Here is a 20,067-nt window from a genome sequence, read left to right as displayed (position 1 = left end):
CATTTATTTCTGATCTGATCTTTATGATTTCTTTCCTTCTGCTAACCTGGTGGTATTTTTGTTCTTCTTTCTCTAATTGCTTTAGGTGTAAGGTTAGGTTGTTTATTTGAGATTTTTTTTGTTTCTTGAGGTAGAATTATATTGCTATAAACTTCCCGCTTAGAACTGCTTTTGCTGCATCCTATAGGTTTTTGGTCATCGTGTTTTAATTGTCATTTGTTTCTAGGTATTTTTTGATTTCCACTTTGATTCTTTCAGTGATCTCTTGGTTATTAAGTAGTGTATTGTTTAGCCTCTGTGTGTGTATTTTTTACGGATTTTTTCCTGTAATTGATACCTAGTCTCATAAATTTGTGGTCAGAAAAGAACCTTGATACGATTTCAATTTTCTTAAGTTTGTCAAGGCTTGATTTGTGACCCAAGATATGATCTATCCTGGAGAATGTTCCATGAGCACTTGAGAAGAATGTGTATTCTGTTGTTTTTGGATGGAATGTCCTGTAAATATCAATTAAGTTCTTCTTTTTTAATGTATCATTTAAGGCTTGTGTTTCCTTATTTATTTTCATTTTGGATGATCTGTCCATTGGTGAAAGTGAAAGTGGGGTGTTAAAGTCCCTTACTATGCTTGTGTTACTGTCGATTTCCCATTTTATGGCTGTTAGCATTTGCCTTATGTATTGAGGTGCTCCTATGTTGGGTGCATAAATATTTACAATTGTTATATCTTCTCTTGGATTGATCCCTTGATCATTATGTAGTGTCCTTTTTTTCTCTTGTAATAGTCTTTACTTTAAAGACTATTTTGTCTGATATGAGAATTGGTACTCCAGCTTTCTTTTGTTTTCCATTTGCATGGAATATCTTTTTCCATCCCCTCACTTTCAGTCTGTATGTGTCCCTAGGTCTGAAGTGGGTCTCTTGTAGACAGTATGTATATGGGTCTTGTTTTTGTATCCATTCAGCCAGTCTGCGTCTGGGTTGTTTGTTTTTTGATGTTGAATTCTATGAGCTGTTTATATATTTTGGATATTAACCCCTTTTCGGTCATATCATTTGCAAATATTTTTCTCCCACTCAGTATGTTGTCTGTTCATTTTGTCAATGGTTTCCTTTGCTGTGCAAAAGCTTTTATGTTTAGTTAGGTGCCATTTGTTTATTTTTGCTTTCATTTCCAATATAGTGGTAGGGGATTAAGAGATACAAATTATTATGTATAAAATAAGCTACAAGGATGTATTGTACCTCATAGGGAATATAGCCAATATTTTGTAGTAACTATAAATGCACTATAACTTTAAAAATTGTGAATCACAATATTGTACACCTGTAACTTATATAATAATGTGCATCAACCATAACTCAATAAAAATATAAATAAAATATAATTATCAAATTGATGGTTTTAGTCTTATTGATAGTGCTATGGCCCTTTACCCTAGCAAGTATTCCTAGTTGTATCCTTAGAAGCCAATGTGTATTTATCTGCCACCTTATTGTAATCGTTTCTAAAGATTCAGGATGCTTTGTGGATTTAATTTTTGCCAGATGATATTTAAAAACTAGAGCTGAATTATAAATGAAGCTGCTTTTGTTAAGAACAACAAAGAGTGAGTTTGTGGACTTGTGGAGTTGGAAACCAAATCAGTATTCCAAACCAAACTCTACTGCTGCTATCTCATTAAACAGCATTGGGTAGATGTTTAAAGATTTTTATACATTTTAATTCAGCTGGTAACTTGATTTAAAACAGCACTGATTTTTTTCCTAATCGTTCTTGGTCATGTATAACATACTAAATATCAAAATGAATTTGATACTATTTGAGGCTGTCTGTGCAACAGGGTATTAAATTCTTGGAGGTTTCTTTCCCCATGCTAATTTTCATCATTTTGCCATTATTTTCATTTCCCTTGGAGCTTTAGCTTTTTAGAATTATTATTCATTCTTTTCCCCGTATACCCCGATCATTAAACAATTAAACCTTTGTCAGACAGAGCAGCAAGAGACTTTATGGATAATGATGAGGTTGGAAACTCCCCTGAACAACCTGTTGGCTCACCTTGGAAGAAGAGCATCATGCCAAATTATCTTTATATGCTCATGAACAATGTTCTAACAAGGGTGGATGGAGAGATGAGCATAGAGGGCAGTTCTAATGGAAGGAATGATAGCAAGATTCGCCTTAGCAAAACATGCTAATGCCTGGAAAAGATGCTATCTGCTCTCGCTGCTAAATTAGGTACATATAGCTCTCTGCTATTTTACAAAATGAACTAGAAGAGAAATAATATACCTTTCAGAATTTAGAAGTCCCTCATATGACTATAAAGTGATTGCGTAGAGATTATCCATTTAACCCAGTGTTTATGGTACATTAACTGGGTGGATTGTTTCTGAAAGTAAAAGTGGGATAGGCAGGAAGGAAGTTCATATGAAGGTAGCTGTAGGCTCTGCCTACCTTTAATTCTTAGCTTTATACTGAACTCTGAAGTAACCGAGATTTTTGCTGTTGCTGTTTCCTAAATGCAGAATTTCAGAGTGAGATATCAGGACTTTAGTGTGAAGACACATCTATATTAAACCAAGAATCATTGGCAGTGACATTTGGGCACAAATATTTGGAAGACTTAAAGAACTGTGAAGGTTGATCATGGAAATCAAAGAGGAAGGAGCATCAGAAGAAGGCCAGAACTTTCTGCCCACACCCCAGGCAAATGATACTGGGGACTTTCAGTTCACAAGTGAGTATGCATGCACCCCCCCAAATTAACTTTGTTCCTTTGCGCTGTTTGTTTCAGTGTTCTGAATCTATGATATGCCTCTCATCTTCTACCTTGGGTGAGGTAGATGATCATCTATGAAATGGTTAAATAGCAAATAGAATCATCATTGTTGAATGTGTATTAAGACATTAATAAATACTTTTTAAGTACACTTTCTATTGAACATTTTTATAATCTCACGTGGAATTATTTTTTGGAACATGGAAATTTTCTCTTTAAAACCAAAGACGTTTCAGTTGAAAGCATTAGGGCACAATAGTTACACTAGATGCTTAGCCTGTCGCTGCCATACCTGAGAGCACTAAGTCACATAAATAGAGCAAGCTTGGCTATTTGGCCAAGATTTGCAGTTGAACATTAACACTGGTCTTTGTGCTACTCGAGTAATTAAAATCATTGGAAGAATTGTACGTTTTCTCTCATGCTTAACATCTTAGAGTTTGGGTTTGATTGTTTAGCATAAATTGTGTCTTTTTCTTTTCAGAAGATTCTTGTTGCCCAGTTATTTAACCCTGGCAAACATATGCCTAGCTTCTCATTTCATTTATATTATAAAAATAATCTTTAGAAAATGGTATTGGTTGGATGAGTTATTTTGAGAAATTTGATTGTCAGAGCTTACAGCAGATTGTTAATAACCTTTAAAAAAAACCCCACAGTATTTGAAATTAACAAAGACCTACCTAATGATTGTCACTTTTCCCTCTCTTGGAAAGTCTAAAATTGTTAACCATAACAATGTTAAATGTCAGCAGGAAATAAAAATAAATGGTTACTCTGCAAAAAAATGTGAACTCTGTCAATAAAAAATGGATGATTTTTATACAAAGAGGTGGTTCTAACAGTTGTCGACTGAAAAAAAAATGCACAATTTGAGAGCTGTGAGTTAAGTTTTATTTGGGGCAAAATGAGGATTATAGCCTGGGAGGCAGCATTTCAGATAGCTCTGAGAAACAGCTCCAAAGAGGCAGGAGGGAAGGTCAGTATATATGTGATTTTGGTGAAGGGAGAGTACATGCAATCAAGCACATATTTTTTGCAGAAGGTTTCTGCTAGGTACCAGGAGCAGACGTCACCATGCAGGGTTTTAGTGGTTTTCTAGCTATGAGGAGATGCAAGAATTGGGCTCATAAAATCATCATCTGAAAATATCTAACCATCTGAAGAGCGGTTCTGCCAGTTTTTCACAGAGCACAGGGTGCCTCATTCCTGCTCTCCACCCTGAACTCCTTTGAAGGTCAGCAGCTGCAGCACATGATTTCATCCCTGTAGAGGCAGATGGCAAGTGCCAATCTGTAGTTAACACAGTATATTCATGACCAAATGCTAATAAATTTAAATTGTATCTGATGGGTGCACCAGTAAAAATAAATGAGGAAAAGATTTTTACAATATTCTTACATTTCTCGGTCACCATGAGTGGTTACAAATGACATCCCAGTCCTCAGCCCCTCTTGTTTAGGAAGCCCCACACCATGTGTGGTCTTAGAGAGTCCATCTAGGACATTATCACTTGCCCCAGCCTTACCTTTCTACCTTCTAACCATTAGACATTCCCATTTCCTTACCTTTTTCTCAGACTCACTTTCCCTCCCACTTCATCTTCAGTCATTTAGCCCTGTTAATAGATTTTTTTTAATTGCCAGGAAAGGAATAGAAACATTAACAGAATGCTGATTTGAGCTATCAGTAAGTTGGCTGAATAACCACCATCATCATGTCCTGAGTAACCTAACCAGAGGTAGCTCTTTAATTAATAATTTACTATTAACACCAGGTTGGAGTGGTGTGAAAGAGAAATCTATGTTAGAGAGGACTTTGGTGAGGTCATCCTTTGTGAAGGTCCCATCTCTGTCTACATGTATCCAAAAGAAACAGAAACAGTTGAAAATATGTTTTATATTTGTCATGCGGTTTACAAAAGCAATGTTTCTGAGTTTTTTATGGCCATGGTGCTAAACAGATCAATCAAATCTGTAGTCATATCTAGTTCTGCTACAAATATTATGTCCTGCCCTGAGAACCGACTCCTTATATATATGTCAGGACAATTAACTGAGTTTATTTGTTCTGCCAGCTAATGCATTTATACATACTGGGCAGGCTGAAAGTAATATATGCTGACATAATTTTCATAATGAGTTAAATATCTTCAATCTGAATTTGTTCCTATTATTCATAGGTATTCAGAAGACTCCAAATGAACCTCAGCTGGAATTCATCCTTGGTAAGAAATTCCATCTTATTTATTTATAGCTATAAATGTAATAAGCCATTTGTACATATAATTTACAACTTTAGATACGTTACTTATATCATTATATATTTTATAAACTTTTGAATATCATTCTGTGAAAAAAATTCATTCTATAAGGTAAGTGTTATTTTCCCCAATTTATTAGTAAAGAATCCAAGCTGTGGAGCAGGTCAGCTCATGACCCAAGGATTGAGGGCTCAGTGGTGATGGGTTTGTGCCTCTCAATCAGGTCTGCTCTCCGCAAATCTGGTACCCAGCACTCATTCTAATACAGTGACCCGATTTTGTTACTAATCAACATTTCTCAAGATGCATGTGTCTAATTATCTACTCCTTGGGCTGGAGACTGGGCTCATGTAGAGTTTTCCTTTATCCTCCTTTATGCCATTTATAAGGTTCATGCCCCCTTTCGGTCTCACTCACTCAAAAATATCCCCTTACTCTTTTTTTTAAAATAATTAATTAATTAATTAATTAATTTTTGGCTGCATTGGGTCTTTGTTGCTGGGCACGGGCTTTCTCTAGTTACGGCGAGCGGGGGCTACTCTTCGTTGCAGTGTGTGGGCTTCTCATTGCAGTGGCTTCTCTTGTTGCAGAGCACGGGATCTAGGCACACAGGCTTCAGTAGTTGCGGTGTGTGGGCTCCAGTAGTTGTGGCTCGCAGGCTCTAGAACGCAGGCTCAGTAGTTGTGGCGCACGGGCTTAGTTGCTCCGCAGCGTGTGGGATCTTTCTGGACCAGGGCTCGAGCCTGTGTTCCCTGCATTGGCAGGCAGATTCTTAACCACTGTGCCACCAGGGAAGTCCCAATCCCCTTACTCTTCCGTCTTGATGTTGTGGACAGATCCTTGACTTTGAGAGTTTAATTTTAATTCAAAGCTTTAATTTGCTTAAGCAACTCTAAAGATCTGATGCATGTAGAAATTTCTAACTTTGTCAAGGGTTAATTATTAAAAATGTGCACCCCTACAATATTGTAAACCAACTATACTTCAATACAATTTTTTTTTTGCTTAAACATCAGTGGTTTTAAAAAAAAATGTGTACCCTGAGGCTGGTCCACTACTTAGCTAGTGAGTGGGAGCTGCTTTGTGTTTGAATCAGGTATGACTACAAAGTGCTATTAGGGAATTAGCTGCAAAATGGTATTTAAAGGGGGTAAAAATATGGTTCCTATGAACTATTCAGAGAGGGTTTTTTTCCCCCCTCTCTCACTGTTCTCAAATATTTTGAAAGGCCCCCAATATCTTTACATTTTATTTGTATGAAGTTTTATAGAATTGTAAATGCATGTATTCAATTTCATATAGAGACACCAGATACATTTTAGTATCCAAATCTTTAAATATTGATATACATATTTTATAAAGTTATGGGAAAATTGAAATAGATACATCCACTATCTGCAGTAGGTTTTAGTTGTTTGAAGTTCCAATTATTTTAGGAATATACTTTTTCATTATATAATGAAATAAGTTTCAAGTTTACATCCTTTCAAAATATTACATTTTGAAGCATAACTTATTGAAAAGAAATAATCATAATTTTTTGGTTTTGTTTTCTTTCTCTTTCTAATAGATTTTATTTTTAGAGCAGTTTTAAGCTCACATCAAATGTGAACAGAAAGTACATCCCCTGCCAGAGTGGTACAGTTGTTACAGTTGATGAACTTACAGTGACAGATTATTATTACCCTAAGTCTATAGTTTACATTAGGATTCATTCTTGGTGTGATACATTCTATGGATTTGGACAATGTATAGACATGTATTCATCATTATAATATCACACTTATTATCTTCACTGTCCTAAAAGTTCTCTGACTTCTAACTATTCATCCCCCTCTCTCCTGTAATCCCTGACAACCACTGATAAAACTATACTTTATTTATTTATTTTTCTAGAGAGTTCTCAGATGTTGTCAGATATAGAAAGAATTCATTTTTCAGAAAGGGAGCCAAGTAGCAAAGAAGGCCTAGGCACCTCTTGACTCACTGACTACTTGACTCTTGCTACTTGAGCCTTCATTTACTCATCTTTTATTTTTAAGAGAAGAAATTCATTTTTTACCTTTTTAGCAGGACTTCTGAAAAATGAAGATTTGTTAGACTAATTTGGTGTATTTCAAAACACAGAGAAAGCTTTCTTATTTGCATCCTGAGAACAGGGGAAATCTGAACTAGGCAGAAGCAATTGGAGTGGAGGCTGTTAGTCAAAGATGGAGACAGAATGCCTGGGCCAAATACCTGTCTTCTGTTTCTTTTTTTTTTTTCTCCCAGTTAAATTGCCCTTTGGGGATCCTTGAAGACCCCATAACTCTCACCAAACAATTAATATATACTTTTTCTTTTTTTTTTTTATACTTATGTATATTATTTCTTTTTTTTTTTTTAACATCTTTATTGGAGTATAATTGCTTTACAATGGTGTGTTAGTTTCTGCTTTATAACAAAGTGAATCAGCTATACATATACATATATCCCCATATCCGCTCCCTCTTGCGTCTCCCTCCCACCTTCCCTATCCCACCCCTCTAGGTGGTCACAAAGCACCGAGCTGATCTCCCTGTGCTATGCAGCTGCTTCCCACTAGCTATCTATTTTACATTTGGTAGTGTATATATGTCACTGCCACTCTCTCACTTCGTCCCAGCTTCCCCCTCCCCCTGTCTTCTATTTCAATTAAAGTTATTTATCTTGTTCAAAGACCTAACTATACTAACTCTTTTGAAAGCGCAGTCAAGTTTGGGAACAATGCTGTCGTCACTTACATTTCTGGCTTTGAATCATAATCTCAGAGATGAGCAGCTCTGAGAATTTATTCATAATAATATGCCTCCCATTTAAAAAAAAAACCTTAATTTTCTTTTTTCATATCTATTCAAAAAATACAGTAGAATTCTTAACAACAGGTAATTTTATCATATGGCAGGAAATGCCTGATGAGTAAACAAAAGAAAGTTATTTAGAATCTTCAGGGAATTGTGTTCTTGATTCTGGAAGATGTATTTCCGAAACTGTTTGTTATGTTTCTTAGCACTTTAAGATCCTTAACTGTACCATCTCTTGAAGAATTTTTTGAAAAAAACTACTCTTTCAAGGAGATTACAGCTAAACCCATGTAGGATTTACAGTATATTTTTGTCTCTTTTTTTCCTGTGAGTTTTTTTTACTCACAAATTATTCAAGATTTCATCTATTATATAGCTGACTTCACTTCATAATTAAAAATGAGAGAATAATAGTTTCTTAAATACTTTTGTCATCATTTAAGAATGTGCATGTTTATTTAATCAGAAAGAAAGCAAAGCATCTTAATACAAAAAAAAAAAATCTAGGAAAAAATGGAACAAACAAGGTAAGAGACTTTTTTCTACCTAATTTTCCAACTAAATTCTTTTGGGGGGGGGAATTTTTTTAATTGAAGTATAGTTGATTTATGTTGTGTTAATTTCTGCTGTACAGCAAAGTGATTCAGTTATACATGTATATACATATTTTATATATTCTTTTCCATTATGGTTTATCTCAGGATATTGAATATAGTTCTCTGTGCTATACAGTAGGACCTTGTTGTTTCTCCATCCAACTAATTTTTTTTTTTTATATTTGATTATCAGTTCTGTACCAAAGTATTCAAACAAATTAAGAGTTTCAATGGCCTTGCTTTTTAAATTGGGAAAACAGCCACACTAATTTTGTAGGTGTCATATTGCTTTGTATGAGTTATATTCCATCAAGGATTTGTCTCTGCCTTGTCTATATGCCGCTATAAAATCATTATATCTTGCTGAATTTCCTCTGCTACATCTTTATCTAAGTAAATGAGTTAGGAGATGTTTAGTCAATTGAGCAAGCTAATCAGCTAAAAATAGTACAATATATGCACGTACTGATAAAATGAGTATCTCATGCCCATTGTCAACTGTATTTCTAGTGGGTGACTGCATTTAAATTCTGTAATTCACCCTTACACCTACAACTCTGCTTCCACATGTCTTTCATTGTTTCACTTGAGTACATTGATACCCTTTTTATTTTCACAAAGAGAAAAATAATTAAAAACCCAAAAGAACACAGATTTTGTTTACAGTCTAATAAAATTGTTTTCATTTCAACAAAGCTGGCATTTAAGAAGAGGGATCATTTCTTACAATCTGGTAACATTTCTTTCTTGAAACCACTGTGGAAAATGTATAGAGGTGAGTCATTTGACAAAGATATGAAAGAAAAGAAATTCCTATGAACTATTTCTTAAGTTTATCCCCCTGATTATGCTTATAATGTTTATTTTCATGCCTCCTTTACTATCTCCAAAGTCAATAGAATACTTAGAAGAATATGTTTTCATATTTTTATATAGATACCACACATACCATAAATCCAAGGCAATAGTCACTAATGCATGTTAATACACAGGAGGGAATGGCATGTGTGTGTACATGTGGTTCTTGTGTTTTTTATTTGACACTGTGAAGTCACATTCTTTAAATAACTTACACGTTGATGACTGATACCTACTGGAAGCCAGACACAGGGTACATCAAAACACACATTTTATACGTGTCAACAGCCTCAGTGTCAATTGTGATAGGATGCGGGGATGTGGAGGCTGGAGTGAAATCCTTAACAAGTGCAAGTAATTCACTCATCTAAAGTGTATTAGGAGCATAGAAAACTTATAAATAAAGTAATTTCAGGTAGTGTCAAGTTCTATGTAGACAGAAACAGGACAACTATCTAGAACGTGCCTGGGGGAGAGGTAGTTGACTTGGGGAACAGAAGGACTATTTTTGTTTTTGTTTTTGTTCATTGTTTTTTCAAAACATGACCACAATACCTTTATTAGTCCTAAAAATAGTGATAAAAATTCCTTAATATAATCAAATATCCAAAAACGTTTATATTTCAGAGGGCCTATTTTGAATATAGAGGGTCAAGGAAGGCCTCTTTGTGTCCAGAGGGACTTATGCATGTTGCAGATGCTGATTTGGAAAGTATCCATACTAAATGTAAGATCCAGGTGAACAAGAAGACAACCTACAGAATGGGAGAAAATATTTGCAAATGATGTGACTGACAAGGGATTAATTTCCAAAATATACAAACAGCTCATTCAACTTAATATCAAAAAAAAAAAAAAAGAAAACAAACAACCCTATCAAAAAATGGGCAGAAGACCTAAGTAGACATTTCTTCAAAGAAGACATACAGATGGCCAACAGGCACATGAAAAGACACTCAATATTGCTAATTATTAGACAAATGCAAATCGAAACTACCATGAGGTATCACCTCACACCAGTCAGAATGGCCATGATCAAAAAGTCTACAAATAATAAATGCTGGCTAGGGTGTGGAGAAAAGGGAACCATCCTACACTGTTGCTGGGAATGTAAATTGGTGCAATCACTATGAAGAACAGTATGGAGTTTCCTTTAAAAACTAAAAGTAGAGTTGCCATATGATCCTGCAATCCCACTCCTGGGCATATATCTGGAGAAAACTCTAATTCAAAAAGACACATGTACCCCAATATTCATTGCAGCACTGCTTACAATAGCCAAGACATGGAAGCAACCTAAATGTCCATTGACAGACGAATGGATAAAGAAGATGTGGTATATATGTATACAATGGAATATACTCAGCCATAAAAAAGAATGAAATAATGCCATTTGCAGCAACTTGGATGGACCTAGAGATTCATATTAAGTGAAGTAAGTCAGACAAAGACAAATGTCATGTATCACTTACATGTGGAATCTTAAAAAATGATACAAATGAACTTATTTATAAAACAGAAATAAACTCACAGACATTGAAAAACTTATGGTTACCAAAGCGGGGGAGATAAATTCAGAATTTGGGATTAACATATACACACTAATATAAATAAAATAGATAAACAATAAGGACCTACTGTATAGCATGGGGAACTATATTCAATATCTTATAATAACCCATAATGGAAAAGAATCAGAAAAAGAATGGATATAGTTATAGATATATAGAACTGAATCACTTTGCTGTACATCTGAAACTAACACAACATTGTAAATTTACTATACTTCAATTTAAAAAAAGGTTTAAAAAAAAAAACCCAGTTGACTTTCCCAGCAGGAGGGGGCAGGCTATAGTAGATACTTGTGCAGTAGGTAATAGGGTTTTAAGAATGGAAATACTGGGGTTCAAGGATAGGCAATCAGGTTGCTAGTTTGATCAGGCATGAAACCAAGCTATGAGCTGATCTGGGCTCTTAGTAAAAGAGGAAATGGCAAATAGTGAAGGACCATTTGCTGGGCTACTGGAATGCCAAGGTCAGATTAGGACAGTAGTAGGATAGAAGATGGGCTGAGCCAGTGAGAGCCCTACTCCCATGGCCTCTTCTAGTCTCCCTCACCCTCACCGTGTACCTCACCCCTGGACAATAGGATCAGCCCTGGTGCTTGGGTGATGCCAAGACTCTAGTGAGTAAAGGATAGAGAGAGATGGGATTCAAAGCCAACTGATTGTTAGATCCTTTGCCTTGTGTGAAGCTGATTTATCTTTTAAGAATCAGTACATAAATTTATGGAATGAATTTTTCCTGAGACTTTTTCCCCTGGAATTGAAAATGGATCAATTCCTCCCCTATAGGTTTTATTAGTACGTAAAATAAGACTAATCTGAGGTTCAAATTATTTAACAGATCCTTACTTTTTCTTTCAATTTTCTCTAAAATCAGTAAATCTATATTAACTGCTATAATTTTCTTAGTACTATAGTGAAAATTATATCAGATAACAATCAATAATAGGCAATGCAGAAATATATCACAGTTATCTCTGTAAAGTGGTCATACATTTTCAGATAGTTATTGTCATACATTTTCAGATAGTTATTTTCATACATTTTCAGATAGTTATCTCTCCTGATTTCTGTTTTCCCATCTCATTTCTTGACTTTTTTTCCTAATGCTTCAAAGTCAGGATAGATAAAGGAGAGGTTTAAGCCACTGTATTTCATCCCCAACTCAGAGTCAATCAGCACGTGTTGTTTAATTTTTATAGTGAAACATAGATTCTTAAGATAGAAAACTATTCAGTCATTAAAAACATCATCTTTCAAAAGGATATTTCATCAAACAGGAATACAAGAGTTGTCAAAGCAGGATAACAAACTGCTTGTACAACATAACCCTTATTTAACTGTGTTAACAGTGTTTGTGTGTACAAAATAACAAGATTGGAAGACTAGGCATGAGTGTCTTTAATCATGGTTCTCACAACTTGGTACAGTTTTTATTTCCTTTGTTATGCTTTCCAAAGGAAAGCATAAAGATATTTTGTTATATCTTTTAAAATCTCTGCAACGTGCCCGTATAAATGTCATGATCAAGTGTTTGTTTGTTTAAATAAATACCTAAAAAAGCTGAACAAGAAAGGGGGCATATTTGAAGGAGTCAAATTTTGCTCTTTGCTTTCAGTTAACTCATAGTATAAGTAGAGAGATCAAACTAAGACTTCTGAAGTAATTAAAAGGAACCTTAAACGCTAAGCTATTTTTCAGGGTGTCTAAGAATATGAGAGGTGGTGTAAAGGATCAAACTAGTATGAGAAGGAGTGGTCAGGAAAGGCTTTCCAAGGAAGACTAACTAAAGCGAGTTTCTGAAGGAGGAAAGCAGCATTAGAACAGGTAGAGGAAAGGAGGAATCACATTTTAGACCAGGAGAGCAGCAGAAACAGACGCTTGGTGCTTGGAACAAGATAAATACTCCAAATTCAGAAAACACAGACACACAAAGGCGTGCAATAAATACTTATTTGTATTACACCAAGTTACGTATAAAAAGCCAGCCATCTTGTCTTGAAAATAAAAACTGTGCTCTTAAATAGGATTCTTGATTCATCTACTTCCTGGTCCTTTGGAATCGTGATATATACTGAAAAATCAGTGATTCCAAGTGCTTTATAGGAAATTACTTCACATTCACTCTGTAAGCCATGTCAGTTCTGCCATACGTAATGTGACTAAATAAACAAATTGAAGTACACCCTTGTAGAAACTCTGTTTTCTCTATGGAAATAGAGACTTTAAAAAATCTGTGGGCATGCAACCCACTATATACCTGTACCAGGTAGATGATGTGTACCAGCCTAGAATTCAGTGATTAAAATTCAGTTCTATCACAACATTACGTTATGGTGTAATGGCAAGATGTCCTTGGGTAGGTTGCTTCAAATATCAGAGTGACTTTCAATAAGAACAAGAAGAATGCTGATTCTAAATGCTTTGTTCTTTGTTCTGTTGGAGCATATAGGTGATTTTGTGTACTGATTTTAGATTTTATATATACAGCCACAATATTTCTAATAACCCAGCTAGGAAAAAAAAAAAAAAAGTCATGTAAATCATGTGATCAGTTTTCTGTGTTCAGAATTTGAAAATGTGTATAAAATACGCCCAAACTGACAAGCTGCACAAAACCTGTCTCATCTCTGTATAGGCACTGCTTTTATAGCTTGCTAAGGCCTTCATTAACCTGCATGTCACATCCATTCATACTTTATGAACTGCTATAAATCAGCCATTGTTTTATATTTTTCTGGAAAAGAAAAAAAATATCTGAGGAGGCTCAACTTGCCAATTTTCTCCTGTGTTCACACTTCTACTGTCCTGCTGATCTGTGTTCATAAGTGATCATAAAGCTCTGACATTTTTAAAGCTCCAATGGGAGAATGGAAGATTTTATTATATCTTCTTTAGTATTTTTACCCTCTATGTGGTATTATAGGCAAACTAAAGGGAATACTGAGCACAGAGATATATTTTTGTATTTAATCTATTGATAAAAATACTATATGAAATACTTCTTCATATAAGCTGCAAGATGATTTTCAAGCAACAAGAGAAACAACTGCTAAGAATGTGCTTGCTCTATTTTTTTGCTCATTATACGTTGATTGCCATTTTCTTTATTCCTACAGTGTAAAGTACCGGGAAATCACAGTAATAGCTACCATTTTTTGAGCATCTACTATGTGCTTATCTCTTTACAAACAGGATGCCATGTTTTCCTTACCACAATTCTACAGGATAATATTAAAAGAGCTAACATTTACTAAGTGCTTGTTTGTTCACCACACGTTGTTCTAAATAATTTACATAAACTAATTACTTTAATTCTCAGAATTTCATTATGAGATAAATTCTCTATTATCATCTTTGTCTTATAGGAAAGGGTACTTAGACATAAACAAATAAAGTTATGAACCTAAGATTTGAACCCAGGAATCTGAGTACAGAACAAACTCGCCCATATTATCTTCAATGGAAAGAGGAAAAATCTAAGATTCCCAATGATCAACTTTCCAAAGATCTTATGGAAGTTGAGTGACAGAGTCAGGATCCAAGCTGAGTTTTGTCTGATCTGAACTCCTGCTTTTAACCATCAGGCTGTCCTCCCTCCTTCTTGATTCCTGTTTTTCAAGAATTTCCAGGACATGGTAGAGACAAACTATCAGGCCAGGTAGATTGTGATAAGGGCAAAATAAAGACATAAGCCAAGAACTATGGAAGTACTGAGCAAGCAGTGATTAAATATAACTGTGGCATCAGAAAAAACATCTCAGAGGAAGTGGCATTTGGACCAGGTTTGCCAGGATGAGCAGGATTTCAGCTGGTTTAGAAGGAACACAAGAGACAATTCAGGCAAAGGGAGTAGCAAACTACATGAAAGAAAATCCTACAGCTCATTTCCTAAGGTGATGAGTTTAATGCTCATTTACATTTTCCTCTTTATTACTTATAATCCCACTCTAAAAATCAATTAAGGCTCTAGAAATCTTCTTGCAGTATTTTACAATTGTTGCACATACATGAGAAACTTGTTTTAAAATTCTAAATAAACACAAGTCTTTCAACATTATTCTAGTGCTTGCAAATTGTAGTTGGGGATCAGGAAGAATTGAGGCTTACTGGCTTTGGCGCTAAGCTATCAACAGATGAAGCTCAGGGAAGTCTCAGGCCATGCTAAGCTAGACACGGCAGACTCTGTGGCCATGCTGTGTCCCTGACAATTGCCTACCTATGCAGAGCTTGCAGACACAAGAATCTGCCAGACGCATCTTTCTCGGAGCTATCTCAATTTTGACAACATCGGGTAACTAGCACTACTTTTGAAGAGATGTTTTTCAGAACAACAGTTTATCACCACAACCAAAATAATAGACAGTAGTTTTGCATTTCAGGCTCAAATTTCAGTCTACAATCTGAGTGAGGAGGCAATATAGCTAAGAGATGGGAGTGTGAAGACTACTCTAGAATTTTAACAATGTCTTTGTTACTACCTCCACAGGCAGCCTTGGAAAAATGACACAATGTCTCTGACTCCCTATTTTCTTCTCTGTAGAACAGGAAGGGGATCAGTATCTACCTTATATGGTTCTTGTTAGGATTAAACGAATTAATATCCAGAAAGCCTTTAAACTGGTATCTGACATATACCTAACGATTGGTTAGCCTTTGCTATTTTGGATTTAACCTTGGGTAAATCACTTTGTCATACTCAGTGAGTACTTTTTTGGAAAGGGGTCTTGGCACTGAATTTTTGTGCATGATAATTGCTATCACTTACTGAACTCCTAACTGCCAGGTATTGAGTCCTACTGGCTTTGGGGCTAAACTAGATGAAACTCAGAGAAGGCTCAGACCATGCTGAGTGGGACACAGCAAAATCTGTAGCTGTGCTGTGCCCCTGACAATTGCCTACCTATGCAGAGTTTGCAGACACAAGAATCTTCCCAATGTGTCTTTTCACATTTTATCTCTGATCTTAGAACAGACCAGCTAGGTGCTTCTCACTATTCCTGTTTCACAGGTGCAGTCACTTGCCCAAGGGCATAAAGCTGGGAGTGGAGAAATATAGATTTTTAACTCCAAAGGCCATGTTCCTTGTGGCTGATTATTAAAAGTACGGGATTGGAGGGGGGTAGACAATAAAAGGTTATCTAAGACCTGCATCACGTTTTTGTACTGCTGAGATAGAGATTTAATTGAAGGAAGAGAAAGTGAACTAATTAGAGCTTCTTAACAGGTCTGTCGTGTGGGTAGTGTTTTCTGGCGACTCAAGATTTAATGTGTGCTCCCTCTGGAACGTAGCTGTTCTTATTGCTACTGGTCTAAATTCTAGCTTGGCATTCTTCAGGAGGTTGAGATACATGACATCAGTTAATAAGTGAAAAGTATATAAGAGAACAAACGTCTCTTTTTGCCTCACTTCCTATTTGCTAGGAGTGTACCATTTAACTGAATTTTGTTGCAATAAATTATATCTATTCTTCTGTTCCCATTTCTTTCTGAATAATATACCACAGGAACATTTAGTTAAGGGAGGCCTAAATTGATTATTCCACATGGGTTTAGCTAATTACTTGTTAAATTAGAGGTTTTTTTTCTTAAATGTTCACATCTACCTTGTTTATCTGTCTGTCATCCACGATCAACATGCCCCATCCAGTTTATTTCTCTTTGTGTGTGATTTACCTAATTACTTTCTTTCCTCCATTGTCTAATCACTGAGAGTGCTGGTCACTGGAACAGGTCTACCTTTTCAGCATCTGTTGCTGCTTGTGGGTAATTGAGGAATCAGGACTGCCTAGCAGCTTTGTTCATTAGGAAGCCACCGAGGTTATGAGGGAGCGAGGTCCCCTGATGCTGTTGTCTGTGCGGCTGAGATTTGTCAGTGGGGCTTCTTGTCAAGCAGATGGCATGCAAATGTATCTAAGGCTACCTGGGATCCAAGCCAGGGGGAAGAAACCTAGTAGAGTGGAACGTGGGATTAAAGAAAAGTCCCTTCCCACGTCCACTGTACAGAGCAGTCTTTTCCCAAATGCTTCTTACTTGAGCTTTGACCTTTCACAGTTGCCAATGGTGGTGCTCTCCCCATTTTACAACAGCAGAAACTGACTGTCAGATGGGTTGAGTGACTTGCCTGCGCTCATGTTTGTGGTATAGCAAAGCCCAAAACTTTTCAAGTTCTCTGCCCCTTACTCCTCCATTCCCTCTACTTGACCATGACAAGGACATGGCTCTTGGCTGTCATCTACAGGGGTAAGGTGGCAGAAGTCAGTCTGAACACAAGAGGTATTCCCAGGTCAAAACTTGCTCAAATTCAGAATATCAGTTTTATCCTAATACTCACGAAACTTAAACACCCTCTTGCTCTAAGCAGTTTCAAAGTCTATGGCTTTAAAGAATATTTACGGGTCTTTGTCTCCAAAATTTGTAACTCTTGCCTTCACTTTTCTTGTTTTTTTTTTCTTGAAGTGTAATTGATTTACAATTTTGTGTTAGGTTCAGGTGTACAGCAAAGTGATTCAGTTTATATATATATATAATGTATATATGGAAAAGAATCTGGAAAATATATATATATTCTTTTTTCAGATTCTTTTGCATTATAGGTTATTACAAGGTATTGAGTATAGTTCTCTGTGCTATACATTAGTTCCTTGTTGGTTATCTATTTTATATATAGTGGTACATATCTGTTAATCCCAAACTCCTGATTTATCCTTCCCCACCCCTTTCTGCTTTGGTAACCATATGTTTGTTTTCTATGTCTGTGAGTCTGTTTTTGTTTTGTAAATAAGTTTGTTTGTATCATTTTTTTAGATTCCCCATATAAGCAATATCATATGATACTTGTCTTTTTCTGTCTGACTTACCACTTAGTATGATAATCTCCCTCCTCCCTTTTTCAACTGGCTAGTAAATATCTCCACCTGCTTGTCTAGGAGGTCTTTTTTTTTTTGAGGATAGCAAACATTTATTGTATATTTATTATGTTCCAGGCTCTTAAATAAGTACCTTACCAATTTTATCTCATCTAATCCTCACAATAACTCTGATTAGGCACCATTATTAATCTACATTTTGGAAACTGAATTATGGAGAGGCTGAAGAGTTGAGATTTGAAGCTCACAGGCTCACTCTAGAGCCCATTCTCTTCGACACTGTGGATTGTGCGACATCCGAGAATGAAAGAAGAAAAATGCACTTTTGGCTATTTCAGACCCCAAAGGTTATTTTGTTGTTAAAGGGGAAGAAATATCCCGGACTTAAAAGTAAATCAAGGAAGATGCATGAGAAGGGAACACACCTTTAAGACCAAGGCTTTTAAGTGGAATTCTCCCTCATTTTTATATTTCTCATTGCATCTTTAATCCTGTGCCTGAGAGGTAAATCATCAGATCTTAGGATCAGGTCCTTGGAGCGCTCCCTTCAGCTGGAATGTTGATCCTTGCTCTCCTCTGAACTCCACAGTGTCATTTGCTCAAGACACTTGACTTCCTAGGAGGGGTTTTAAACTCAAGGTAGTTAAAACCTGATTTCTTGATTCCCATTTCCTGTCCCTCCCAAACATTTTATTTCCCCAGTGATATCCATCTCCTTAAAATACATCACCATCCATTCTGTTATGCAAATCCTCAACCTCTTAACTCTTCCTTGATTCTTCTTTTTCCCTAACCTCATGTCAAATCCATCTTCAAGTCCTATACTTTCTATGTACAAAGTGTATTCTGAATTTGATCACCTCTATCCGTTGCCACCGATATCGTTCAATTCTCAGCCGCTGTCAGCTCTCACCTGAGCCGGTTAAGGGAGTCCTCCTAGGTCTGCTTGCATCTGCTCTTACCCCTTCACACTCCCTTCCTGATGGGAGAGCCAGAATAAATAATTTAAAAATATAAAGATATATATATATATATAATTGGGATTTCTTTACTTCCCTAGTTAAAATCCTTCCATGGCTTCCATTTCACTTAGAATAAAATCGACAGAGGTAGACAAATATCATATGATATCACACGTGTGGAATATAATTTTTAAAAAATGATATAAATGAACTGATTTACAAAACAGAAACAGATTCACAGATTTCGAAAACACACTTATGGTTACCAAAGGGGGATGTAGGGAGAGGGATAAAATAGGAGCTTGGGATTAACATGCACACACTACTATATATAAAATAAACAAGAACCTACTGTCTAGCACAGGGCAGTCTACTCAACAGTCTATAATAACCTATATGGGAAAAGAATCTGGAAAAGAATGTATATATATGTATGTATAACTGAACCACTGTGCTGTACACCTGAAACTAACACAACATTGTCAATCAACTAGACTCCAATAAAATTTGAAAAAAAGAATAAAATTGAAATATCTTACCGCACTCTACAGGGATCTTGGGCGGCAGGCCCTTCTCACCTTACCTGTGCTGGTCTTCCAGCTCACTCTGCAGCCTTAGTCTCAACCTCATTCGTCTTCTTTTTGCTTCTCAAACAAGCCAAACATTTGGGTCTTGGCATTTGTTCTCCCCCGCTCCCCGCCCCTCAGCTGGCCCCTTGGTAAGTTTTAGATCACAACTCAGATGTCACCTCATCAGAGAAGCTTTTCCTGATTCTTGCTCCTCCCAACACTCTCAATTTAATCACCCTGTTTAAAATGCTCACTAAATTATTAGTTTTTTTTAACTTTATGTCTTGCTAGACTGTAAGCTCCATAAAATAAAGAACTTGCTTTCCTATTCACTGCTATGAAACTGTCACCTAGAATCATGCTGGGCACATTTAGACATTCAGTAAATATCCATGAACTGAACGCAGGCATGAATGCCATTGCTTTTTGACTCACATTTCTTCATAAAATAAATTTATAGGTTTAGAAATGCCCTTGAAATGTTTTGTAATTGTCGCTAACACAATTGTTTGTAAAAAGCAATTCATTTTAGTATTCTCAGTGAAGACAATTATTTAACTCTTGATGCTTTGTTGTTAGCAAATTATATCAGGAAGGGCAGAGCCTGACTGCCCTTGGGGTTCATCTAGAGAGAACTGACAGGAAGAATCAGTCATGGGCCAAGCTGAACAAGTGGGTTCTGTAACTAGACTAGATCGCTGACAATTGCTTATCTGTGTAGAACTTTATGCCCCAAATTCTTCACAAAGTAACTTCAAGATTCCTGTACTATGATAG

The 20,067-nt window shown here is 36.0% G+C and overlaps 1 protein-coding gene across 5 annotated transcripts in view; it reads left to right on the top strand.

Moving 5' to 3' along the window:
- INPP4B (inositol polyphosphate-4-phosphatase type II B) overlaps window positions 1–20,067 on the top strand; it is a 606,964-nt gene that overhangs the window by 254,854 nt on the left and 332,043 nt on the right. For all 5 annotated transcript variants that reach the window (XM_068542548.1, XM_068542545.1, XM_068542547.1 and 2 more), the window contains 2 exons: window positions 2,533–2,744; window positions 4,969–5,013. In XM_068542548.1, the coding sequence (XP_068398649.1) occupies window positions 2,654–2,744; window positions 4,969–5,013 (136 nt within the window). In that variant the 5' untranslated portion in view covers window positions 2,533–2,653. The remainder of the gene's footprint in view (window positions 1–2,532; window positions 2,745–4,968; window positions 5,014–20,067) is intronic.

This window comes from Eschrichtius robustus, chromosome 4 (assembly GCF_028021215.1).
Source record: "Eschrichtius robustus isolate mEscRob2 chromosome 4, mEscRob2.pri, whole genome shotgun sequence".
NCBI lineage: Eukaryota > Metazoa > Chordata > Mammalia > Artiodactyla > Eschrichtiidae > Eschrichtius > Eschrichtius robustus.
The sequence above is the reverse complement of the archived record's forward strand: the minus strand, read 5'-3'. Positions and strand labels throughout refer to the sequence as shown.